Here is a 27062-nt window from a genome sequence, read left to right on the forward strand (position 1 = left end):
CAGTGAGTCAATTGAGATGGAGAGATGCAGACAGGTTCACAGCTTGGCCTCTGTTGCGGATGCTTTTAGTAATACCTTTGGCTGCGTCTCTTTGGAGAAAAATAACTGAAGACCTCTGTTAGCACTTTTAGCCGGAGCTCCAATCTGGCAGACGACCGGGCGAATGGAATCTGCAGTGTTTCCTGTTGGCTGCCTTCAAGTTATTCTATTTATTTATTTTCTCAAATCGCTGCTCTCATACAGCTCCAGCATTTTTGGCATGGGTGCTGTTCTGCAAGCTCTGAGAAACAAAGTGTCTCGCTTGATTAAAATGGACTGCGGGAGCAGCGGGGTGGGATATACGTCACTCAGCCACACCGTGCGGCCCCCCTGACAGACTCCTCGCATCCTAATGACAAACGGAGTGCTCTAATCTCTGAGTGTCACACTAAGTATATGGGTGACAGATGAATTTTAATCTCGATAACAGCAGATTAGTTTAGTGTTAAAATTGATTGCGCCGACTCCTCTCAGGCGCTTGTACTTGGAACGTGTAGCGCGTTTCCTCACGTGGAACCTCCCGCTTTTCTCACCTAGTTCTCACGTGGCTTGATCCCGTTAGTCAGACTTGGATTCATTTCCGATAAACAACACCGTGGAAGAATCTGGATCTGGTTCCAAACAAACTCTGGAGCTTTTTGTTTGTGGTTGCGAACCTGATCCACATCTGTTGTTGATTGATCTAGAACCAGGAAAGGTTATGTGTAGTTATTAACACTAATCTACAACTGGGGTTCATTAGTTTTAAGATAGATGCTTGTTAGATATTAACTAGCCAGACCTGTGTTAGGCACGAACCAAACACAACCCCGGCGTGTTTGGCTCACTTCCTGTAATTGGGTTGGATCACGATACAACTGGCCACAATCATATCATACTAGGATTGGATTGGAGCTGGAACTAGAGACCTCCTCTTCCAAGCGCTGTCGAGCCAGTTGTTTCGGTCTCGCTGTCACGCTTTTCTCACCTGTCCAAAAATACCTCACCATGGGTAAACACAACTCAAACTAAATGCTGCAGGTGTTAAATGACCTTAGATTTATCGATGAAAGTCTGGCCTGACTAGGTGTAAACAGAAAAGGGAAGACTAACCTGGGAGTGCTGAAGTTATGCCTGAAGAATTCTAATCATGAAGCATTAATGGATATTTAAGAATACTCAACAATGACCTACATGTGTGTACGACATGAAGTTCAATATGAAACCAAACACAATATTCAAAATGCAATCGCTTGTTTTGAATGTTGATTTTGAAGGATTTTTTTTCTGCCAATTTTATAAAGCCTGTAGGCATGCACTGTAAAACGGTGTAATGCATTTTATTTTATTTTGGCAGATTAGGTGAGAAATATTTTGATTTGTCAGGACTCCAATTCTACTCCACAAGCTTTAACACTGTGTATAATATTGCCCTACATCAGCAAACTTCAGCATTGATTCAGTCAAATTTCTGTTAACCTTGCACTGCTGGAAAAGACGGGGGAAGAATATAATAATAAAAATGTATATCTTTTAACTCGGGGGAAGTGATGCGCTAGTTGCCTTGTGGCAGGTGAGGATTCATAACGGAGTGTTTACTGTATATGCAGCTTTTGTCAGAAAGCGTCTGGCAGTCTGCTGTCTCACCACACGCCCCAGTAAAGTGGAAATGGAATATTGTTATGAAGAATGTGATGGTTGCTATCATTCCATCTACCAAAAAATAGCATTAGCTCCAGATAATGTCATGCAATTGAATTAAACAAGCCTTACAAACCTTTACATCTAACAGTTTAACACAAGTCTAAGTCTCTTCTCCAAGCATTCAGGTAGAGTTTACAGCCTGATGATACCTCACATGTTACCGGAGCATTTTAGATATGTTTATTACAACCTCAACTAGATTCTGAAGTCTAAATACTACACTTTCCATACATCACACTTGTAAGGAGACCCAGACATCCTTGCACAATTGATTGCCTGATTGTGTGTTTTAGTTTTTCATTGACATGTTTCCTTCCATCCCTGGATCTGCCGTTGGATCAGGATCAGAACTTTGACTCATACCACCACCTTTCCACCATGTTTCATCCAAATGAGTTCAAAACCTTATTAAGACTCAAATCAATCAACCAACAGGTGCCGGAGGAATAATAGTGGTTTTATATTAATGCCAGGCTACCTGATATTTACTAACATGGCTTTAGATCAATAGATAACCAAATGTATGACTATAACACACTCAAGGTCATTCTCTCCATGATCAGAGTAAATCACAAACCTTTTAAACAAGGAGATTTCATTTGGCATTAACCAATGATGCCACTGATCAACCCCCGAAACAGGTGGGAAAGAGCGGGCGGAAGCTGTTCATCTAAAGGGCAATGACATCATTAGGTAAAACCTGATCATTCCAAATGCAGCGCAGGGTAAAAAACAAACTGTAGCTGTAACATTGTGTCCATTCAGTAAAGATAATAGGTAAAAATAGCTCTACCAGACGAGATAAGAGACAAAAATTCCGGCTTTATTAATAATTCAGTAGCCAAACAGAGCTGAGGGGAGTCGCAGAGGGGTGTTCTGAACCCCACTTAGCTGTTGCCTGGGGGTAGGGAAGAATATGCGCGGTGTTTGCCGTGGATCAAGAACATGCCTGTGTGTTGAAATTTCCCCGCTGTGTACAAACATGCCAGTGTGTAATTTTGAATGAGCTGGGGAAATTTACATTGAGTCCCCAGTGTCAAATCAAAGGGATGGGTAACGTCAAGATGGAATACAAGAGAGAGCTTTATTGGCTCAACCGAGTAAGGAAATCTGCGTTTGGAATTGATAATCACTGGGATTATTGTCGTACCCCATGTGAACATTATGTATGAAACAATGCTTACTTGCCAGAATCCTTCCTAAACAGCCACTAATGAAAATAAAATGGGAATGAGGAGGTGGTGGTACTTGAAAACAGGTCATCATCTAATAGTATTCTGGAAAGAATATGATTCGCCCACTCCTGCTGCTCTCCTGTGTGACAATAGTGCCATCTATTGGTGTCCTATCAGGTGTCGGCCAGTGAGGGAAGGAGATGATTCAGACCTGCTGCTTCACTGATTCACACACAGAAGACACATTTAACAATATACAGTCAATCACACATTAATGACGTCGCGTGTCTTGACTGAAACTGTACATTTTCCTTGTTTTGCAGCCATCAACATAACTCGTGCCCGATTCAGTGGAAGCGACGCGTTTGGTTATACATCATTTGCGGCTTATTCCTCCATTCCAAGCCTTAGTTACTTCTACGAGATCAAGCTGAAGTTCACACTATCCGACAATTCATCTGCTGTGAGAGACAACTTGATCCTGTTCGCAGGACAGAAAGGACAAGGTGAGCTCCGCCTGGATATCCATACAGCCATGTAGTTGTGATTTCAACTTTCTGAAAGGAAGAATAGAGCTTTGGATGTCTTCCTGCACATATTTAGCTGTCAAAATTCATTAGTGATTCTGAAAAAAACATTGTGTTGCCATTTTGAGAGGTTTCACCCACTGTTTGTGCTAATGTGCTATCTAATAGATTCCCTCTCCTCTCAGTTACTGTAATCAACAGGATTCCCAATGGATTTGGTCTTGGCAGATTTTTGAGACATTAATAATGAGTCTTCCTGTCGTCCACCAATTAGACCACATCCAGCGCAACTGTTATTGTTCTTGACTTTCAAAAGTAGCAGGTTGGCACCGCTCACAGGGAAATATGTGAACCAAGCACGTCAGAACTATTTATGTTAATTGCACAAGAGGTGTAGAGATGTAGGTGTGCTGTGACGCTGTCGGCAGGCATCAGGGTACACGAGGATCCTCTTCCTCCCGGGTCAGCGCTAAGAGCCGCTAAGTGCCACGTCACTGTCATTGGTATATTTCATCAAAAAGGAAGAGAGAGAATAAAAGCAAAGGAGTTGCAGATCTCCTGCTCTTGACTTGTTTTCTCTTGAGAGTGCAATTCATCAAGGAAGTAGAAACACAAAACAGGAGCAACATGAATAATGAAAGGCTTGTCAGGGGAACGACCTGCACTATAGGGAAACACACAGCAATTCAAAGGCAACAATGTATGAATGAATGAAATATGAACAATTCACATGATAATTGATGTAATAATGTGTCACATGTTGAAGAATAAAGCCTAGTTTATTCTTTGATGTGTTGAATAATTTACAAAATGTAACAAGCACAGAAATAAACAGTATATAATAGATATATGCGACAAACAAGCCATTGTGTCATATTAATACAGTGTAGCTGTTTGTCACTGACGCAGTGTTTACATTGGAAGTTTTTACAGAAAGAAGGAGCTGAGTTTTCTAAGTAGTCTTTCCGCAAAATGCTTATATTATATATTTAGATTTTTCTGTACTTACGGCACAATTTTCATGTTTTTCAGGAAGTGATGGCGATGACTTCCTTGTTCTGGGGATACGAAGCGGTAGGGTCGTTCATAAGTTCAACCTGGGATCCGGTGTAGGAATCATCGTTAGTGATCGACTGAACCACCAGATCAATATTCACACCGTCACCATGGGCAGGTTCAGAACCATTGGATGGCTAAAGGTGATTCATACGTAATGTATTTCATATATACAGCATATATACGATCATACAGTGTGTAACAGTCCAGTGTGTGTGGAATCAAGTCACAGGAACTTAGACTTCACTTTGAGAGTTGTGACTTACTTGTGACTGGCAAAACAATGACTCGGCCCACGTCACACACACACACACACACACACACACACACACACACACACACACACACACACACACACACACACACACACACACACACACACACACACACACTTCTAATATCACCAGTAAAAGATTATCAGTATAAACAAACAATGACACAAAAATCCCAACAGATTGTTTCTGATCCTGCACACCTGCTTTTTAATAAAAGTATCAAACCGCCCAGAGCTGCTCCAGCAAACTAAGAATGTCTGAATTCTTAACACTATCCTCCAGTATTGCTTCTATCCTTGTTTTCTTTTGTAAATTCTATGCGTAGATGTATTGTTGTTTTTTATTATGATGTTTTAAAGCAACCACCGGCAAACCCAAATAAAATGCAAAATGTCTAAATCAGTGGATACAAAAGTTATTAAGTATTGACGTGTTTTTGACTGCATTCCGATGTCTTTCTCAGGTTGATGGACAGCGTAGCAGGACAGGATCTTCTCCAGGGCCTCTGGTTGGCCTCAATGTTTTCAACCAGCTCTTTGTAGGCGGATATAATGAGTACGCTCCCGAGCTCCTTCCACTTGGCTCCAGGTTCCAACAGGGCTTTCAAGGTAACACCTCTACCAACTTACAATCCAACTCAGGCGTCAACAGTAAAAACAATCCTGACTTTGCTTGAGGCTCAAAGCTTCAACTTTGTCCCTGTGTGCGTGTGTGTGTGTGTGGTTGCCGGGGGGGGACGTACAAGCACTGTATACACACAAGAGCTTTAAGGTTGATTGTATCTGCGCCCTTAATCACTTCACAGCCGTTATGCGTTGTGTTCAAATCTCTTCCATTACCGATAAGTCACTCGGATGAGATTGTCAATTATCTTCTAACATCATCAACATCATTTATGCTCCATCTCAGGTGACCCCCGTGTAGGAATGCGTTAATGTATTGAATATAACGTCTAGGCCTTCTAATGTGTGAAGCCGTGGAGAAATGTTTCCATGTCAGTAATGATGACAACTTCTATGAATATCATCATAATAACCCTATTCCCTGCAGTCTGGCAGTCTGGCAGTTAAATGTGTTATTATAAGATGTCACGGTGTTGTCCACGGAGGTAAACAAGTGCTCTTATTTTGTTTCTGTGTATGTATATGTCATATAATTCATCTTTTCCCCCCAAGCAAAGCCTCAAACACATTAAATCAGCTCTGGTCAAACCTGTATCCTTGGTAAGCAGTACCTGAGTTAGACGACACAAGTGGAACCATAACCTTTCTGCCGGGGATGTAATGAGAACTCATGAGTGTCTAATCAGATCTGTGTGACCTTCCTGGAGCCCTAATCATGATGGCTGGCAGTGAACACACCGATAATGCACTTCACTCCCAGTTATCAACAGATCCACACTCCCCTGTGGAAAGGTGGCAGAGGAGGTGTGGTGGCTGTTACTAACATCTCTTACTCTATTGAAGCTGGTGATCAAATTACAAGAATTAACCGGGCAGTTTTTTATTCTCCGGTTTTGGTGACGTCGTCGAGAGAAAAAAAAAGCCCTTAATTCTAAATTCAATGTTGCCTTGGATATTAGAACGATTTGAAATGTTTTGTGGCTTGTTTTCCAGCATTTTCCATTTGCAAAAAAAGAGAAAAAGTTGCCGCAGAAACAATGCAGATGTTTGTGTAATTTTGTAATGCTTCTGGGCTTTTGTTCTTCTGTTTGTTGGCTCTGCCGCCACAGTCACAATGCGCATTCAAAACCAAAAATCCTCATCTTCCGTCTATATTTGCAGTAGCACAACCATCACTCCAGTCTGCCAAGTGCAGAGAGTAGACAGCATCATGCCATGAATATTCATGACTGAGCATGACATTTCCCCCTGCATCCTGTTTATGCCAATGACTAATGCAGTGGAGTGAGGGAGTCTGTGCGGGCAGATGACTACACGCCTTGTGTTTCGGGGGGCCTTTGTATTTATAGAAGGCGCTCTGCAGGTACCGGCCAAAGTCAATGTTGTCTCGATAAAATTGAATAATGAAAGAAAAAGGCAAATATGATGAGGGGGGAAGTCATTTGACATGGGACGGAACCCCTGTGCTAGCTGCAGAGGTTTTATTATAGCAAATAAATCCGAGAACTTCCAATTTAATCAAGGGTTGTGGATTGGAAGTATTGTCTGAGGTGAATATTGATTTTATTTGGTTACAAAACACAAAAATCTTTACCAGATTCCTTTCAAATACTGCAAATATTTGTGAGATGTTTTTTTCATTGGTTTTGGTAAATAATGAACTGAAATTCGCTTTTTTTTTGTCCCATATTTGTGTGAGCACCTTTGAAAGAGATTCCACTGATGTATAAAATGTGTTTGCTCTTTCTAAGGGTGCATATTCGATGTGCAGTTAAGAACACGAAGAGAGGGAAAGTTCCAAACACTGGGACAGCACCCTGCGGGACGATCTGTGTCCGGCCGCAGCGTGGGACAGTGTGGAGTCTCACCCTGCATCCATGTGCACTGCAAGAACGGAGGGACGTGCGTGGACTCTGGCTCATCAGTGTAGTACGTGAAGATATCTCTATTTAATATTGTGGTATGATTCTTACTGACAGTGTTGCGTAATCACATTGTACCAGACAGGAACTCTTATACAAGTATGATGATGAGGAGCTGCTGTTTCTATAACTGACACGTCTGCTTCTGTCTGCATTGCAGTTGCCGATGCCGATTTGGCTGGAAGGGGGCGCTCTGCTCTGAGACTGTATCTGTGTGTGACGCAGAGCACAACCCTCCACCTCTGTGTGCCCTCGGCTCTACCTGCATCGCTCTGCCAGATGGATATACTTGCCAGTGCCCCCTGGGGACCGCAGGACGCCACTGCGAGAAAGGTCACGTCACTGAGCCCTAATTGTATCCTGTTGGTTTGATTATAACTTTATTAAAGATAACTGTCATTGCTCAGTTATTTAATTGTTCTTTTGTTTTGTTTTTGTCTTCTCAGCTGTGACTATCAGTGACCCGTTCTTCAGCAGTAACTCTTCCTCGTGGATGTCATTCTCGTCGATGAGTGTTAGACAAGTGACTTATTTACAGGTGCAATTCCAGTCGTCGTCACCAGATGGCATCCTTGTCTACACTGCACAGCACCTCAATGCAAGATCTGGTATGAAGTTTCAGCTCTAGACCGGTTTAAGTGTTATAAAAGATGTTGTTTGGCAAAATGAAATAACTTTTAGGACCATGAATCAAATGTATACTTCTATGCACTTTTATTTCCAATTACATTCTTTTCTTTTCTTTTTGCAGGAGACTTCTTTTGCCTTTTGTTGACATCAGGGTTCGTCCAGCTGAGGTACAATCTAGGGGATGGCACCCACATCCTGCAGTCTGTGGACAGAGTGGACACCAGCGGCGGCACCTGGCACACCGTGCACGCCGGCCGAACCCGGCGCCAAGGGTTCCTCAGTCTGGATGGCAAGGAAGTCAGGGAGAACAGGACTGAGGGAATGACCACCCTTGATGTTGGTACAAACATTTTTGTTGGGGGTTTGCCCTCCCTGAGCTCAGTCTCCTCAGAAGCCACTGAAGGCGAGCCAACGGGGTTCACCGGTGGATTAAGAGAGCTGATTGTCAATGGCTACGAGTTTGATCTGACGGAGAGGGGGGCTCTTAGTGGAGCCAACATAGGGGACTGGGATGGGACAGCCTGCGGGTACAAGGTGTGCCACAATGGAGGTCACTGCAGGGCGACAGGCAATGACTCATTCACATGTACGTGCACCCCGTCGTGGACTGGCCCCGTGTGTAACGAGTCAGTCAGCTGCGTTAACAACATGTGCCAGCACGGTTCAGTATGTGTTCCATCTGATGTCACGTCATACGGCTGTGTGTGCTCCTTTGGATGGGGAGGGAGGCACTGTGACAAACAAATATCCACCGATACTCTGAAGTTTGTGGGAAACTCGTATGTGCAATACTGGGACACGAAATACAGCACGAGGGATTTAAGATACAGCCGGGTGTCGTTCAGCTTTTCCTCAAGCACAAATGACAGTTTAATTATGTGGATGGGTAAAGCCGGACACGATGATGACTACCTTGCAGTCGGGCTTCAGAACGGCCACCTCACAGTCGCCGTAAACCTCGGAGAGAGACTTTCACTTCCTTTAACCTTCAGGAACGCCACGCTGTGCTGCGACGCGTGGCACCGCGTCTCCGTTTCTTTAAACAGCACGGTGATCCAGGTTTTCCTCGACAATAAGAGAATCCTTTTTGAGGACGTGGATCCGTTTGAACATTACGTGGCCTTGAATTACGAGGGTCAGCTTTACTTTGGAGGATTTGAATTACACAGAAATATATCATCGGTGACATCGGGGTTGTTTTCAAAGGGCTTTGAAGGAAATCTGAGAAATGTTCACCTGACTGACGACGACGACCTCGTGCAGTTTCTCCAAATCGGCGAAGGATTTAATGTTTATGAAGGAAGTCAATAGTCATAAGTAACTTCAATCTCCAGTAGTTATACATTTCACTTGTGACATGTTTGTTTTAGAATAAAGCTCGTTTTAAAAGTGATACATATTACAACTCAAACTTGATTTAGACATTTTCAGTGTTTATGGCAGCACTACAAACACACCGTAATCATGTAAAAAAACAAAAATGTAAACTTCTACGCTGGCAGAGATTCAGTCAGTAGTTTAATGTGGTAACAAACGGTGTTATGGTGCTTTTTCCTTTCATAGCGTGCAAAGAATCAAAGCTGTTATAATCAACAATAAAAAAGGATTAGCTTTATTATGAACTGTACAGAAACACAAGGTGCAAAGGCAAACTTTTAACTATTTTTGAATATTACAAGCCAAAATGTACAGACATATTCAATAGAAAGTTATGTTTATAAAATATGAACGATTTAAAGGAAATTTAAGTGGGGGAAAAGCAGATCTGTCCATTGTTTTGCTCCGTTACATTCATGCCACAAATGCAAAAGTTCAACTTCTCACCAAATGGTCCATTTCTGTGTCTTTTACCAATATATATATATATATATATATTTTACAGTATATATATATACGCACACACACAGCAGTATATTAAAATGTTAAAAATTGAATTTCTCAACCATTGAAAACTTATGTGGAATTCCAAAGAGTAAATTTATGTTTGTCTTAATACTTCAAATAAAAGGCTTCCTCATTTTGGCTCGACTTGTAAATGAATTAAAATGGAACACTTAGAAACTGCAGACCCGTGTACACACAAAAAGCCCAGACTGGTACACACTAGGGGGCGCTCTATATCCAACAAAAGTGGTTCGATTACCGGCCAGCTCATAGGACAAAAGTTACAGCACCCCTCCCCCCCACCCCAAATTTGCTAGAAAAAAAATAGAAAAATAAATAAGAAAATTACAAGTAGCTGTCTTTTGAACTTCTCCTTCCGTTCTCATAATCAGAGTCCCGCCTGTGCCTGTGTTTGTCCTTGTGGCGGCTGCTGTAGTCGTCGCTATGGTGCCTCTCCCGCCTCTTGTCGCCGTGGCGGTTCTCCGAGTGTCCGTGGTACCGGCTCCTTTCCCGGTACTTGTCCTCGTAACTGTGGTCGTGCTTCTTCCCCCGCTCGCGCTCGTGGTATTTGCTCTTTTTGCCGTGGTGGGAGTCTCTGTGCCTCTTGTAGTCTTTGTCCTCCGTGTGCCGCGGCCTCTCCCACGGGTCGACGTATCGCTCGTCCTGACGCCTGTCCTCCTTGGCCTGGGAGGACGGTTGCCCCGACGATTCGGTGACACTCTCAGGATACTGACCGTCGAGTCCGGGGAGAGCGTGTGAAGCACCGTCCTCAGCCCATTGCTTGGCGGGATTCTGATCCTGTGCGTCTGTGGTGAACGAAGTATCGGAGGAGGGGTGAGATGGGTGAGACGGGTCATCATAGCTGCCGGATACCTGAGACTGCTGCTGAAGAGGAGGAAAAGGTGCAGCGGTGTTGTTTCCTGACAGAGCCGGTGCCGCAACCGAGTCTTGCAGCAAGTCTGAGGCCTCTGTGGGAGTTGGAACAGTACTAGTCGCTGCCTCTGGTCCTTCCACTTCAGGGTGGTAGACAGATGGAGCCGCCGCTGCAGCACCAGCGTGGGACACACCGGCAGCTTCCACTTCACTATGCAAAGGCTTGATGTTAGTTTGGCTCTGTTCCTTGTGTTTGTGCTGCGCCTGAGGAACATGTGTGGGTTGAACGGGTACAATGGGATCACTTCTAGTGCTGCTCGACACGGGAACAGGTATTGGACTCAAAGCCTCTGGCTGGTTGACTTTATTCTTCGGCAGCTCTGTTGTTTTCTTATCTTCTTTCACGCTGGAATATGCCGACGTCTTTTTCAATATCCCGCTTAAAGGAGGTTTTATATGATCTGCGACAACCTGGGATTTGGGCTGAGCCGGAGAATTCCCTTCGGGCTTCTCTTTTTCACTTTCAGACGGGAGGCCGGCGTCACCGGCGTCTGCTGAGGCGGCACTTTGGTTCTCACTCGGGGCTGTTGACAGGCTTGTCAGGAACGCTTCAGTGGACACATCTGGAGGCTTATCTTTCAGAGAGACAGACACGGCCTGGGTCGTGACCGGCGCCTCCTTTGCTGCCTGGCTGTGAGCGGTACATGATGATGGCGATGATGACGATGACGATAGTGTTGACGATGATGTTGATGAGGGCGGCGGCGATGCAATAGTTTGGCTGGGTTGGTCTGATTCAGCTTTAACGGCTTTTGTTTCCTTCTTCTTGATGACGTATCGGTCTCTGGGTGTGGCGCCTGCAGGACTTTTGGACAGTCCGGGGATTAGAGCCTCTGCCTTTGGAGGTGGGGGGCTCTTCAGAGGTTCCTCGGCCACTGCGGGCAGGCCTCCGAAATCCGGCAAGGGTGGCAATTCCCCGCCCCAGCCGACTAACACGCCCGGAAGAAAGCGCAGCGGTTTTTGGGCTTCCTGGCTATTCGGCTTTTCGGGGACAGAGGATTCTTCCAACGGCGGCTCCTCGGCTTCTTGAACGATGTCAACAAGCGCTATGTCCCTCTGTTTTGTAGGCGCGGCCGTTAAGGAAGACAGGTACAGCTTCTCCTCTATGACTTGCGTCTCTTTGGGGGAGATGCTCTGGGGCTCTATCTCAGGTACGATCCTCACTGCTTCACTCAGGCCCACCAGCATGAAATCCCTTTTCGGTCTCTGGCGAATTATGAGTCCGAGTAAAAGGTTGGCACGGTTGTTCTCCAAACCTGGGAAACCAAAATAAGGTTAAAACATATTTGCAGTGTTTCAGAGAAGGGAAATTAAGAGCAGAAACAAATGGGGTGGGGAAGTTACCTGGTCCGTCAAAAGGCACGAGCTGGTGTGGGACTTTCTCAGTGGCGCTCAGGGGGATGAGATACATGTCCTTCACTTGTTTCAGGTTATTGGAAACGACGCCGAAACGCTTGCGGCTGCTGAAGTAGGCGTACAGGAGCGTGTAGGAGATCTCGTCTTCCTCCGTCTCGGGGGCAAAGCGGATCAGGCACACTTCCTTTAAACGAAAGCAAAAAACATCCTCGGTGTTTAGTCCAAGAGTGCATAATGAAGTCACATGCAGGTTGGGGGATTCAGAGACAAAGACTCACTTTTGTTCCTGTTGCGCGGATCTTCTCCAAGTAGTCCCACACCGTCTGTGGACTGATCCTGCCGCCGACTTGAACGCTGTCGGGAAGATCCTGAGAAACATTGTTAAAAACACCAAACGTCAGCGTGCAAACACCAAAACAACTCGAAAACGACATTCACTTGTCACTTCGTTACCTCAGTCAAGTTGTCTAAGATGCCCGAGACGGGGAACGCTCTGGTCACCAGCTTCGCCACGCAGGGCATGTTGAGGAATCCTCTCCAGAGCGCTTTGAGGCCGGACAGGAAAGCGTTCTCTTCGTCTCGCCCGCTTACGTGTTCCAACCTGTGGAGAATGGTGACATTTAGCAGCGATGCGGCGACTGTGTGAGAAGATGCAGGTCAGAATCGGGGATGAAACCCTCGCGTACCTTCCGTCGTAGCTTGTCGGCCGAGCGATTTGGAAGCTGTCCTCCAAAGCGCTGAGGTGCAGGTCTTCCTCGGTCGCACCTGGAGATTTGCTGTTCGCCTCTTCTGCTTTGGTCGACTGCCTCCTTACCACCGTTGTCGCAACTTTCACCACTTTTGTTGGTACTTCTTCCACAGGGGGCGCCATACGACCTTTCAACAAAAAGAAGCATATCAAATGAGACGTCAAAGCCAGGCTAGATAGAAAATAACCGGATCAAAGACTTTGACTCGGTTCACCTGTGCAGATCTTGCAGTGGAGATCAAATAAGTGAGACTTGTGTTGGTCCGTCGTGTCTTTATCAGTCTTGGTGTTCTCCGCATTCTTCTCTGGGGTTTTTGGTTGTTTTTGGGCTTCTGAGGCATCTGTCGTTTTGGCCGGTGGCTCGAGCTTCAAGCAAACACACAAATATCAATTAGGCATGAATGATACTTCAGAAGTCGTCGTCGGATATGCATTAACCTTTCTCTGCTTCAGATCGGTGTGTGGAGTGTCGCTTTTTTCCCCCTCAATTTTGCCCTCTGTTCTATTTGATTTCACACAGAAGTTTCAAGCAAATGTAAATTTAATTTAGTTGGAGAAAATGCCAAATATGAATGGGCTCAAAAAGAAACGGTGCGGCCGCTTCAAAGTGTGCAAAAGCGCGACAAAAATGCCTCCCTTCAAAATGTCAGAGATGACAAATAAGAGATGTGATGTCATGTCGTACTCCAGCTGTGTCTTACCTTGGTGGTCTCAGGTGCTTTTACCGGTTCTGGGGTCTCAATTTCAATTTCGATTTCACCTTTATGTGTGATCTTAGTGATGGGCCTCCTCTCCACTTCCCTCTGCTCTTTTTCAATCATTTCAATCGTCTGGAAAATAACAAGAGTTATTGCTTTTTTCTGGTGGAGCTACAGAGTTGTTCTCAAACTAAAATGCATCCATTTTTAGATTCATAAACACAACAACAAAGATCTTAAAAGATACAATATAAACGTCCTCACTTCCTTCAAGCCATAAACCTCAAATCAGAACCTGAATAATTATCCATCATGTGAATTTAAGTGTCGATATTTGAGAAACGACAGATCAAAGTGTTACTTACGTGTCGATTCTCTCGTTGCCGCCACGCTGCTAATTCCTTAGAGGCCAGTTCCTCGGGACTCATACGAACCAGGTTAGCTGGAGAGATTTCCCCTTTGAGAACCCTTTTACAGAGGACCTGAAAAAGAAAGCGATCGAAATCAACTTTAACTGCAAAATAGAAAATGTAAACTTGGAGACTATCAGTCTGAGAAACGTCCCAATCCGACTCATACACAAAACACACACTGTACATTAACGCTTACGTTGTTTTTCGTGTCTTTGAGGTTGAACATTAAGCTTCTGTATTTGTTCTTGTATTTGTTGTCCGTGTCTTTATAAAGGTGGAAAAGTTCTCGCTCCGTCTTCTTGGCAACTTCGGACGCTCTTTCCAACGAGATCTCCAAATTGGATTCCTTCAGCCTGAAAACGTGGAAACATGGCAGATTTGTAACAAACAGGTCACGAACCAGCAACTACAGAGCTGATTTAGCTTTTAATTGTTCAATATTAACCGTTGCTGGAGAATTTCCTTCAGGGAAACTCGCACGTTTCGCCTAATTTGCTCCACAGACACAACCTTCTTGGAAGCTGCGGATGAAAAATTTGGTGTCACGTTTGGGATGAGCTCCGACGACAACACAAAAAGGTGAGACACACACACACACACACACACTTCTAATGAGCAAGTGGGGGGACCTGTGAGGTGCAGTTCAGAGGAGGTGTTATCAGATATCTAATAAATGACACTGAGCTACGTTCATCTAAGTACATGTACATCTTAATAAATCTGGTCGTCTTCCCCATGATTGTGTCGCCTACTGAACCAGACTGAGAGACAATTAAAGGCTCAGGAAACCTCAGCAGGTGATTTGAGTTAACGAGCTGATTAGAGTGTGACAACGTGAGGCTACAATATTGAACTTTTTCACAATATTCTAATTTCCTGAGATACTGAGATTGGGGTTATTATGAGCTGTAAGCCATAATCATCAAAATTAAAACAAATAAAGGCTTGAAATATTTCACTTTGGGTGTAATTAATCTATAATATATGAGAGTTTCATCAACCCTAATCAACTTTAAATGACAACAGTGTGGGGAGACATTTCTGGGGGTAAAATCTCGCTTTTTTAAATCTGGTTTCTTCAACAAAATAGCTAAGGAAGAGGAATTTCCATTGTACCAGTAACTCAATGTCAACATGGAACACAAGAACCAACTGTAACATCCCAACAAATACCTGTTTTATGTGCCAAATGTTTGGATTCAGTCGACGTCCTTCTCTCGGAGTCCTACGCCGGAAAGCAAACGCAGACAGTACATAATACAGTCATGCAGCAGAGTCCTTCAAATTAAAGAACAACACGTTACAATGAAATACTTAAAAAAAATGTTTGTTTTGAAGAAAATGTGAGTTTCGGGTGAGGGAACGGTACTGAAGACTCGTGAGTGCACCATGACAACCAAAACACCTATGTGCTACAAAGTAACTGCAACAAACCCTTACTTTGTGGTAAGACTTGCTATGATAAATATCAGAGGATGCATTAGCTGGGGACACAAACCACAACACACCCTTTGCGTATTATAAACATTTACGTTTCTCCAATGTTATCACCAAGAAATGCTCTCCTTTTCGTCCCGGGACCTAACCGATGAGACTCACCTTCCTTACTGGCCTCATCCCCCCAGATGTGAGCGACTGGGAGGGTCCATGTCTGGGTTTGGCTGGCGGCGGCTTGATGTCCTGCAGCTCGTTCTTGACGGGTTCCTCGGGTTTGGCCACGCTCGGGACTTCCGGCTCCACCTTGGTGCTTTCGTCCTCGCAGCACTTCAGGCAAACGTACATCTGGTCCTCCTCCTCCATCTCGCGCACTTTGGTCAGGTCCAGTCCGACGCAGTCCCCGTGGAACCAGTCGTCACAGCGACCGCAGCCGACCATGAACCTAAATCGAGCAACGTCAGATAGGAAACAACAAAAAAACCATTATGAACTATTTACATTTCTGAACTTTGGACTCAAACTTTGGTGCAAATTCTACCTTTATTGGTGAAGTTAGAGGCATTTCTAACTGCCTTGTCCAGAGTTGTCCACATATTTTGCTCTACATTAGCAAGTTACTATGCTTCCCTAAATAGAGTCTTGAGTGAGTGTTTCAAAAAGATAGGTTTGATTCTAAACTGCTTAAGACCGTCTGAACATTACACTCACAATAATGTACTAATGTCCAAGCATCCATTGGAGTAATAGTAATTACTAATTAGACTGCAGTTTACACTTTTCTGTATTGGCAGACAATTTAAAGTATGAATGGGTTGTAGGCTCTTTGTTCAATGGGTGGAACTAACATTTTCCCTGCAGCATCCAGGTTTGGGTGGTGACAAACTTCAGACGAGCATTAAATGAAACGTCTGACGCTTACATGTTGTTGTGGTGTTTCTTGCACAGGCCGCAGCAGTTGTTTCCATCCCATGCGCTGTCGCTGTTGGCGGCCTCATCGGCCGCTTCCTTCTTCACGACGGGCGCGTTGTCCGGAATGAACAGCTGCGGCTCGTCCACGGAGATGCTCCTCACGTTCTTGCTTTTGGGTTTCAGGAGGATCTTCTCGGGCTTTTTCGGCTTGGGCTTCTCCGCCACTTGCACTCCGTCCTCGGGCGCTTTGGGAGAGGGGCCGGGGCGGCTGGGCGGCGGGTGGACGGCCTCGGCCTTGGGAGCCGGGGCGGGGCGGCTCGGCGGCGGGTGGACGGCCTCGGCCTTTGGAGCCAGGTGCGACGGCGGGGGGCATTTGGATGGAGAGGCGACGTGCACGGGGGGAGGCTTGCTTGGCGCTTGCTGATCGCCCGAACGGCTTCCGGACGACACGGTCTTCTTCAACGGCAACTTGGGCTTCTCTTTACTTTGCCCCGCATCCTGCACTCGCTGCACTTTAGTGGCGTGCTCGCCTTGGCTGTTCTCTGCGGGCCTTTTGAGAACCGCGACTTTAACGGCTTTAAGTGCTTTCATATTGTTCAGTTCCACTTTTTCAATGACTTTCGGTGGCATATTTAGAGATACTTTATGTCCCTTGATTGTGCTGCTCGGTCTGCATAAATCAGAGCCCTTATTTTTGTTAGGAGTCATTTCTTGTTTGGGCTTAAGCAGTTTTTTGGCACCGGCCTCTTCCTTTTCTTTACTATCCGTCTTATTACTCACAGAAGCTGCAGTGTTCTCAGTGTTTAGCTGTTGCTTGGCGCCATCTGTTTCTGTGCTGCTGACAATTTTGTGCTTACTATTATCATCCTCACCCTCCAACTTTGCCTCTTCGGAGGTGTTCATAACAGTCCCGTTGGCGGTCTGAACATCATTAGGGTTGACATATGGGCCCAGGCCGAGAGGTGCGTCGTTAGCGCCGCACTTCTCGACTACGTCCAATTGTGCTGCGTTCTCGGAAACGGAATTCTGGACACTGACGGTGCCCTCGTGTAACATGGTGAACTCGATGTCTCCGGCGTATGAAAAACCGTCTTCTAAGCACGGCAATTGGCTCGTGTCGGCGTTTTCCGCATAAGAGGGTCCCGGGAGTAACTCGATCCTGAATCCTCCGATCGTGACCGTCAGCCGCCTCAGTTCGACGGTGGGATTGAGCCAGAATCCGCCTTCGAGGTCGTGAACGTTAACGCGCCCTCCCAGAGTTAACTCCTTCTTCAGCTGGGAGCCCTGAACTCCTTTCTCGATTAAAAACGACTTGGGTTGCCAGGTGCCCGGTCTGCTTCTCGTCCTTCCTCGGAGCACGACGCCGGCGGAGGTTTTGGCAGGATCCTGGTCACCACTCTGTTCTGTTTGAAGAAGGAGAAGCAAGATGTAGAAAACACTTTCATTCATTCATTCACTTATTGAAGGTACTGCAAGAATTAACAACCCGAGCGATAAAAGGCCTTACCGCTTTCTAAATTGTGCGGACGTTTCCTCGGTCTGCCGACTGGCCGCTTGACTGGTAGAGAGTCTGAAACTGTCAATTCGCCGGCGGCTCCACTGAGGCCTGTGGATGTGGAGCCGTCGCAAAGACCTGCGAACAAACACAAAATGAGTATCTGTTTACAAACGCGGGGGGGGGGGGGGATCATATTAAACCAGCATCAGTTACCAAATAAAGCCGTGTAAAAGTTTTCAAAGTCTTCAAAATACAGCTACCATAACAAAACAAGCTGAACTGTACAACATCTGTCTATATTGCCTGCATGTGATACGGACCGCATTTTCTTTCTGAGCAGTTTCTTTTTATCTCGCATCAGATTTGGACTTTGACTCAGGTGTGAACCAATCTGACACTGAATCTGACACCCCCCCCCCCAACCAAACGCAGAATAGAGTATTACGACTTGTGTGAATGAAGCTTTAATGCAGTTTGGATCTTGTGGTAGATGATACTTTTGAAAAGCTTTCAGTTTGACTACCAAAAATACTACAGAGAACATCTGAATAACAAAACCTGAAATAAAGCTGTGTTACGTGTGCGAGCAATACTAACACAACGCTTGATGCAGCTGCACAGAAAGCACGAAGTGACACACACACTGCGCTTGAGAACACAACAGAATCCAACCTCAGTCGCCGCACGTACCTGTCGAACTATCCATTGGAAATGTAGATTCCTCATTGTCCAGCAGATTGAAGTGAGAGCTGGCCGACGCGAGCATGGGATCTTTGTCGCTGAGCATGTTCTTCAGTGAGTCTTCCAGCAGGAGTCCCTCTCCAGACTCCTTACCAGCTTCACATTCCAAATTCGGGCCAATTAGTGGGGAGTCATCCAACTGGTCACTGGGTAGTAAATGGTTAAACGTGTCCACAGTATCCATGAATGCTGCTACCTCCCTGCAGGTAAACAAGAAGAGTCAGAGCGTCAGTGGCCTTTAAATAGTTCACTGTTGATCAATTTTCTGTCATCAAAGCATCATCCAGCAAATGATGAGAGCAACTATAATACACAGCAATATAGAGCATCATCAAGTCAATGCAGAAGAGGCTTATTGCTCTAATCCAACACAGCTTCGACGCTGAAAAGTCAGGATAAGAGGGTTAAACACGAACAAGATGTCGTTTGAATAAAATACAAAATTTAAAAAATCCGTCTATTTAGCGACATCTAAAGGTTAAATCAAAACACCAATCTTATATTTACTGATAGAAATACCCATAATAAGATGGTTCAAACTTCATGTCTGGATAACATCAATCCCGTATGTTAAGCCTGTGTTAGCAACGCCGTAGGTCAATAAACCAAATCGGTTAATATTGTTTAACTTCTAGGGCCACGTTGACGCCGAAGTAACGGATCGATGGTAAACACGGGGAATCTTCTGATAAGTGCAAACGTAGCTATGGCAAACGGTAGTTAGGCAAACAAACACAAGCTCAAGCAGGCCAAGGGATGGAACGCGAACGCAACACGAGCACAAACTACACGCTAACTTAAGACATCGATCAGCTGGTGCGGGGTCTCTTGACTTATCGGCTGAATAAACACCTTTTTTAATATCAGGTCTCGTTTGGAGTGATTATGTGTAACTTAGGTTTGATAGGGATCCGTTACTGGCTAGCCTGCTAACGCTGCCTGACGGCTAACAACACCCTCATTCGAGCTTGCGACCATGTAATTCAACTTAGCAGACTAATGCTAAAGGCTAGGTTTGGTGCGTATTTCTTCTGTCAAATAACCAGCGTATTAATAAACAAAATATAGCATAAGAGCTAGAAATGTAAGCTTTTGTCTATGATAATCGGATAACACATTTCTTCCACATGCTACCCAGCTCGCGTTAGCGTAGGCCCATTGGTTCCAAGTTTGTTTGTAGCCATACTGCAACTAGCTAACATTAAGCGAGCCTGTCCGCTTTCCGCTTCTGCTATTTTGAAATATGCTATATTATGAACATACGGGTCTCACCTGTTATTTGTACTGTTTCATTCAACTTGTGTGAGGTTACATTGTAGCACAGCTGTTTCCCAGCTCCACACAACTTCCTCTAATCGTCCGTCATTCGTCCCGCTGCTGCAAAGCGCTTTGACAGGGTGATTGTTTTCCCACCCGTGATTCGACAACAGGGCGGGGCGTCAGAACCTTACAGCCAATAGGGAGCGAGAAAGAGGAACCGCTCCCAGAAGTGCGCAAACCTTACCAATATTCAAAGTTTATTTATGTTTTATGGTAGGCGTTATACGTATATATCGAGGGGTAGGAGTTAGGAAGTCTGTATTTACAGTTATATAACCAAATTCGTGCGAAATCGTGGAAAAGCACAGCCTTTTGGTGTCAAGTGACTACCATTGACCAATCAAGTCATCGCTGTTGGACGCTTCTGTTATCACGTGGGGCAGTGTTTACAGGGAGTAACGTTTTATTGCCAAACTCACTTCCACCAGCGGACACGTTTCCTTATATTGCGTTACCTGATTTGCAAACTCTCCCTTTGTACTGAACGTCTGCAAATCAGCAAATCGTGATACAGACATCATGTAGTCCATCCTTGGCTGATTTTAAATCCACACATTCAGTCTCTATATCCGCTTATCGTATTCAGGGTCACGGTGGGGTGGGGCGGGGGTGTCAGTGTCTGAGGGGCGGGGTTAACGGACCTGTCAGTGTCATGGCTGACACGCGGAGACAGCTGTCCTTACATTGACACCTGCAGGGAATTCAGCATTTCCAATTCCCCTACACTGCATGTCTTTGATGCACTGGGTCACTTGGTGCCCGAGGCAAGACTACATATGGCAAAAGAATACTTAAACAGTACTTGAGTACTTGGAGGAAACCCATGTGAATACACACTCACAACATGCAAAGTCCCTAGTTGGAGGTTGGCCGACGTTGTATTTCACCTGGGCGACAGTGTTAACTGATCAATTACCAACAAGCCAATGTGCTGCCCTTAATTTTTGAATCACATTTTTTATGTTAACAAGTCTTTTTCCTTCTGCAGACTCACATCCACGACCAGAGGAAGTGCGGCAGGAGTACAACATGGGGTAGAGCAACTGAGAGAGAGGAAGCAGAGTTCTGACCGTTTCTCTGAACAGACTTCTCACACAGGAAGAGGTATGCAACTACACAGGCAATGTCATCCCAGGAGTTGATCATCTGGTGGAACCACAGCAACACAGTACCATCAATCACCATTAACTATGGACCATTTGGCATCATGGAGTCAGATAACTCCTTTATTTACAATTGTCTGTGCATATGTTTTAAATACATAATACATACAATTAGTATAAATTTATAATAATAATGGGAGGGGGAGAAAATGAGAGGGGGAGGGAGGGAGGGAGGGAGAGAGAGAGGGAGAGAGAGTTCATTGGGATAGTAGGCAGAAGTCCAGACAGGTACATACGGGTGGAGGGGGGCTGGGGGATGTCAGCACGGCAAGATGGTGGAGGGATTTTCATTGACCCATTAAACGCCCTGCTGGTGTTGGGAGCCTACTCAGAATTGAGACATCACAGCTGCCAGGGGAAGTAGAAAACAGAGCTGGAAAACATCTCTCAGGGTGCAGGGTCCCTGGAGGGAAGGTTAGCAGGAGCACAGGAGAGAGCATGTATGCCAGATAACAGAAGACAGCAAAGCAGCCAGGAAGCAGAGAATAGTAAGAGAAAGAGAAACATCTGCTATGCCTTATTCCCCTTCCCATCCTTAGCTAAGCCTATCTAAGCCAAAACTAAACTTAGGCCAGCTCATCACTCTCGCACAAAAGGAGACAACATTCACATCCTGATAACAGCAGTTTAATTACCTTACGTCAAAATGTAGCGAAAAGGGTGTTTATAGTCTGGATTTAAAGAGTGCAAGAGAAATTGCCTCTTTAAAGAATGCAGGGACAGAACAGGAGCTCAAGATAACGTCAAAACTGCTGGCGTGCTTCTGTTCTTACCTGAAGACAGCAGGGGCAAGTATAACACAATATCAGTCTGTCTTAAAGAGGCTCTATTGGCCTGTTAACAAGCAATAGGAACTGAGAAGTAATATAGTACATTGTAAATACTGCAAATGCAAATCTTGAGTTGGTGATTGCGTCTTATTTGTGCTCTTAATTACTGAAATTGAAATGAAACATTACTGTATTACTGTAAGCTGAGAACATAAAAAATGCAGGATAATGTCAGAGAAGCGGTTGTTTTTATTGATTTGAGAAAAGAATTCAACACACTCAATCACAATGTACTGCTGTCTGCTCATAACATCGCCGATCGATTGAATGGCATCATAATTCAAAAGCATCGCACTTAAACATCATCTTCATTGTCATATTACAGTCCTCTCTCAGGAGCTTCTATGGTTCTATTGTGGGCCACCATTTAGAGTAGTTATATAAATGGTAAGGTTTAATCATGTGAGATAATCTGGTGTAGTGTGTGTCTGGTCTGTTAAAACTGCGCTAAAACTTTTACTGGAATAGCTGCTCTTTACATCTTTCATCTGGTTCTAATCCATACCATAAAACATCATCTTCAACTGCGGCCCAGGCCATTCGCTCTGTGGTGAACTGGGCTGCCCACTCCCCTGATGGAGTAACTAGGATGACCCCTCCTGCACCACAGACACGCTCTTTCATGTAGCGAAGACACATCTGTGCAGCATCTGCCGCAGCTTTACCTATGTGGAAGAAAAGCAAATCAGAAAAGGAGGACAAACAAATGCAAAATAAAGACACTGAGGGAATTCTGGTGTAGTAGTCCATTGATGATTTAAGAACTGAGAGGTAGAGGGTCACTGGTGGCTGGAGCTTATCCCAGCAGTCACTGCACAAGAGGCTGTATATGTAGAGACAAAGTAATTCTCACACACACCTACAGGCAATCTGGAGCTTCAAGTTCAACTAACCGGTATGTCTTTGGGCGATGGGCGGAAACAGAGCACCCAGATGATTCAAACCCAAGACCTTCTGACTTACTGAGAGGCAACAGTGCTTCCCAAGTCACAACTAACCAGGTGTAATAAAACTGTTCAGCTTGAATACATTTGAATGATTATATCCACCCACAAGTTAAAAATATTGCCAAAACTTAGTAACATTATTTAGACTTGGTACTTTGGAACAGATAACAAAAAGTTAACTCAGATGTCCCTTTCCTTTTCCAATTAAATGTATTAACTCCATTACTAGAAATCCATTTTGCCTTCACTGTATTCTTAAAAATGCTTGAAAAAAGAGCAGAACTGTACTGAATCCTAAATGTACATAAATTACATTGCAAGTCCAGTTTTTTTTTTAATAGATGTAGCTTATCTGGAAATGTTTCTGAGGTAATATTCATGCAAATAGTGAATTAAGTGGGATACTTAACCTTGTTCAATGTGAAGAAGAATGAGTCGTGCCAGGGTGACTTTAAGAATGGATTCTCCATGGCCAGTACACGACACTGCACCACTGAGGTTGTCTGCATATCCTCCAGAGCCTGACATACAGGAGACAACAAGAAAAGGGACATCTTCTTTTTAAAATACTTTCCCATGGTTGTGTCCCCAAATTCTACAGTGATAGAACCGAACAAAAGCAGATTAAGTAAAGAAGAAAGAGAGTATAATTGAACTGAGGAATTTACTTGTAATGTTAAGATGCTGAGAGAGTGTTTATGTTTTTGTTTTAAATTCAACTTGGTGAATATTGGTTTCTCAAACTTTGCACTGACTGGAAAAAAAGAAATGAAAGAAGAGCTGCAATAAAAATCAAAGAATCAAGGATATCAAAGAATCACTTAATATTAAACCATGTGTAATTTCTTTTCCAATAATTTTCATCATTTGGAAACCATGGCCACTGCCAGACTTTGAGTATGGTAACAAATGTGAATCACTTTTTGGAATCAGATTGTCCAACAAGTCCAGGGGAACACAAAAGCTGAAAGTAATACATTTGGCAGTCAAATATTATTTCGAAAAACCGAAAATACTATAAGAAAACGCGTTGAGGGCTTATTGTTTATACATCACAGTAATGACAGGACCTGCAGTCCACTAAATACATTATAAGACAACAATGACATACCAATGATCGGAGAATCTCCAACTCTGCCAACCATTTTATTTCTTATTCCTCCAGTTGATGTCGCACATGCAACATTACCATTAGAGTCCACAGCCACTGCACCAACGGTATCATGGGCACTGCAATAAGAAAGGTTCAAATAAAACTATTTCATAGAGTTCGCAGAAACATCCAGCAGTTTTAAGACACAGCCACTTTTGTATACAAACAGTTCCTTTGCATAAACACTGTACAGTTAAGCTGCCACTTACTTGAAACCCGAGAATACATTTAAAGCTAACAAAGCTGACAAGAGCTCTCATTTCTCATTACCCAGCCTAACAGCATTCCAGAGCTTTAGGATACATCTAGAAATGTACCCAGACACATCAACAGTGGTGTTACTGAGGTTCATTGGGTTAATGGAGCTCATCTCATTGAGTCTTTCAACAATCAGCCACCCTCACCCAGGCGACCCAGCTTGTGCCCAGGTAACACTACCACACCCATGGATCGCCTCTCCAGACTAATTCCCCAGATATTGTTTTATTATTAGCTGACAACATTTTTCTAAACTGCGCCACAATACAGTAACTGGTTAGAGGTGAGGTGACATTCATTTGCCAAGCAGCCATCAAATTTAATGAACCTGATCCAATCTCAATGAAAGCGGTTGCATTGTTGAGGGCTACAGAATGTGAAGGTGATAAGAATATAATACTGCGTCTACATACCACTGAGAATTGAACAGTTCATTCACTCCAGTAAGATATGTCTTCTGCTTCTCCCATTCCCTCCTCTCATACTCAGTCACCAGCGTATCTGTGGGAACTGTAGCCATGCCGATGCTATCTGCAAACAGGTTTGCACCTCTGCCTGTCAGCAAGACGTGGTTAGTCTGTTCTTTTCATGGTAGCAAACGTGTGAGGGGGGAAAAAAGTACAAACTGATGAGATTATGAATGATTGTGTTTGTACACATTAATATCTCATGGTCATAGGTTATTATTATTGACACGGGATGTCAACTCAACTTTTCCATACTTTCTAACCATCAGAGATGTCCTTTTCACCTTTTCCATCACTGCCCGTGCAAGTGACACTGGGTTTGCAATGTTCTTCACGGAAGAAACTGCACCACTTCCAAGAGTCTTCCCATCCATGATTATGGCATCCAGCTCCACCTCTCCATCAGTATTTAGCACTGAGCCATGCCCTACAATCAAATACAGCTTTAATGAATTGGAGTGTCGGAACAACTGCCAGCACTACCCCCCCCATGAGACCCCCGCAATTGCCAATAGTCCCACTGTAGCCCTTCACAATAAACTGGAGGGCAAGACAGGTGTAATCCTTCACTAATACTAAGACAAAGCCTCAGCATTACATAGCTGCAGGCTCAAAAACTATTCATGTCATCATAATGTTTGTCATCTTTGTCTGGCTTTATTTTTACAATGAAAATAGCAATTGCCCATAATGCTCTTTGGCAGTCGATGGGAAAGTTATACTGATATCCAAATAGCAATAATAATTGGAGATGAACTGATTCTGGGGTTAAGGCCTATCTGAGCATAAAATTACTAATACATTTTAGTTTCTTCATAAAATGTTTCAGTTTGAGTGATCAAGCAAACTAGTGTCCGGTGATTCGGAGTATTTCCCCAGACATATTGCATCTTTGAATCATCCCTCTGTCCATGTTGATCTGATAACAGAGACACAGGGGAATATAGTTGTGAATTCCATCCTATGCTCCTCCTTTATTTAGAGGGTGTGAAAGAGTATGAATAGAGACTCAATAGAGAGGCAGCCTGCAAATAGAGAGGTAAATAATCTCAATCCTTAGGGACACCAGGTTGTTCTTAAACTGAAACGGTCAGAAATGATGTGTACCTGCATCAAACACGGTGTCATCTTCCATCGTCCTCACGGCTGACTCAACAGCATCCAGAGCATTCCCTCCTCTTTTCAGCACTGAAAAACCCTCACGTGCTGCAGTTTTTACTCCATCAACAGAGGCTCTGGACAGCTCATCTGGGATGGCCCACGCCCCACCGTGAACAACTATCACTGGTTTCATCTTTATCATAGTCCTGCAGCAGAAAAGACATCACTGTGTTATGGAAGTCTTACACGGGACCAAGAAAAGAGGGAAGAATGGGCTATTAAAGTCTATCCATAGTTTTACCATTTTCTTTTCATAGTCTAGGTTTGATTATTCCTTTCTAACATTTCCATATATTCAACATTTGTTCTCTTTAATTTAATTCAGAACTTGGGTAAGAGAACAATAAGCATCAATGCAGCCCAACTCATTAACAAGTGAAGGATTATCTGTATTAAGTAGCCTTGCTGTAATTGTCTCTTGTTAAATTAAGTAGAGTCAAAGTATTTTGTAATAGCATTTGTGGAGCATTGCACACACTAAATCGTTTTCCATTTTATTCTAAAGAAAATGAAAATAGATTTACAAAGAATAAATTAACAAGGCTTTTATTTAGTCATTCATTTTTTTCCCATTTCCTCACAACAAAACAAATACAAATAAAAAACATAAATCTTGACATTATAGTGTACTGCAATTAAGTTTGTATGAAACAATTTTGTAACTGTTTGTTGTATGTTGTTGTCTGTTTTATTTTTAAATCATAACATACAATAACTTGTTTTTTTCAAATCTAACCACAAGTTGGGTTCTACATGGAGCCTGTGTCCTCGACTGGACCCTGAAATATGCAAAGTTCCAGGTAAACATTCCAATTTGCACTAATAGAGTTCTCCTATTGGGACAAAGTCAAAGAATCTGAACTTTGTACTTCTTCAGGGAGCATATGTTCTTCTAATCAGCTTATAGTTAGTCTTTTTCTTTCTGTAAGCTGCAGCTCATTGTGTCTTGATAGTTACTTCACTGCATATGTCTCATCCTGCTTTCTGCAAATGCATCTCTTGTTGTACCTTTATGTAACTTGACCTATAAATCAGTCATTGTCTTTCTCTCCTCTACGCCATTAATTATTCTGCCATTAACAAGGCCTTTGATTGAAAATATGTTCACAGCTAAGATGGCTGTTTGAGTAAAACATACTCAGGCTGTATTTTGTTGTGTAAGATTTTCATATGGGATGTTTTCTTACCTCCACTGACGCTCCTCTGCACTGTTTTT

At 43.9% G+C, this 27062-nt stretch overlaps 3 protein-coding genes across 3 annotated transcripts in view; 1 reads left to right on the forward strand and 2 right to left on the reverse strand.

The window, feature by feature from the left end:
• Positions 1-9258, forward strand: part of eys (eyes shut homolog) — a 139790-nt gene extending 130532 nt beyond the window's left edge. The window contains 7 exon segments of the mRNA XM_076164047.1: positions 3221-3403; positions 4457-4623; positions 5219-5363; positions 7130-7307; positions 7461-7633; positions 7747-7908; positions 8052-9258. Coding sequence (XP_076020162.1) covers positions 3221-3403; positions 4457-4623; positions 5219-5363; positions 7130-7307; positions 7461-7633; positions 7747-7908; positions 8052-9241 — 2198 coding nt within the window. The 3' untranslated portion in view covers positions 9242-9258.
• A 152-nt stretch (positions 9259-9410) lies between these two features.
• phf3 (PHD finger protein 3) lies at positions 9411-19950 on the reverse strand. Its single transcript, XM_076164058.1, has 16 exons — positions 19820-19950; positions 18497-18747; positions 17816-17941; positions 16319-17711; positions 15562-15841; positions 15136-15187; positions 14408-14483; positions 14159-14315; positions 13915-14031; positions 13553-13681; positions 13067-13217; positions 12790-12979; positions 12557-12704; positions 12382-12471; positions 12092-12287; positions 9411-12003 (listed from the first exon to the last, which is right to left on the reverse strand). Exons 2-16 carry the CDS (start codon positions 18729-18731, stop codon positions 10160-10162), a joined length of 5184 nt encoding a protein of 1727 aa, XP_076020173.1. The 5' UTR covers positions 18732-18747; positions 19820-19950; the 3' UTR covers positions 9411-10159.
• A 2091-nt stretch (positions 19951-22041) lies between these two features.
• On the reverse strand, positions 22042-26001 carry LOC143012070 (isoaspartyl peptidase/L-asparaginase). Its single transcript, XM_076165123.1, has 6 exons — positions 25793-26001; positions 24970-25112; positions 24632-24795; positions 23919-24037; positions 23218-23328; positions 22042-22525 (listed from the first exon to the last, which is right to left on the reverse strand). Exons 1-6 carry the CDS (start codon positions 25986-25988, stop codon positions 22317-22319), a joined length of 942 nt encoding a protein of 313 aa, XP_076021238.1. The 5' UTR covers positions 25989-26001; the 3' UTR covers positions 22042-22316.
• Positions 26002-27062: the final 1061 nt, after the last annotated feature.

The sequence above is a fragment of the Genypterus blacodes genome, unplaced genomic scaffold, assembly GCF_046128005.1.
Source record: "Genypterus blacodes isolate CSIRO-AG114 ecotype Tasmania unplaced genomic scaffold, CSIRO-AGI_Gbla_v1 ptg000012l_1, whole genome shotgun sequence".
NCBI lineage: Eukaryota > Metazoa > Chordata > Actinopteri > Ophidiiformes > Ophidiidae > Genypterus > Genypterus blacodes.

Coding starts and splice junctions, on each gene's coding strand:
- LOC143012070 (XM_076165123.1), bottom strand. CDS start 25,988: ATGATAAAGATGAAACCAGTGATAGTTGTTCACGGTGGGGCGTGGGCC. Junction 24,796..24,969: donor CACGGGCAGTGATGGAAAAG/GTGAAAAGGACA, acceptor TGAAAAGAACAG/ACTAACCACGTCTTGCTGAC. Junction 23,329..23,918: donor TGGAGATTCTCCGATCATTG/GTATGTCATTGT, acceptor CCTGTATGTCAG/GCTCTGGAGGATATGCAGAC.
- phf3 (XM_076164058.1), bottom strand. CDS start 18,731: ATGGATACTGTGGACACGTTTAACCATTTACTACCCAGTGACCAGTTG. Junction 17,942..18,496: donor TCCAATGGATAGTTCGACAG/GTACGTGCGGCG, acceptor GTTTGTTCGCAG/GTCTTTGCGACGGCTCCACA. Junction 17,712..17,815: donor TCCGCACAATTTAGAAAGCG/GTAAGGCCTTTT, acceptor TTCTTCAAACAG/AACAGAGTGGTGACCAGGAT.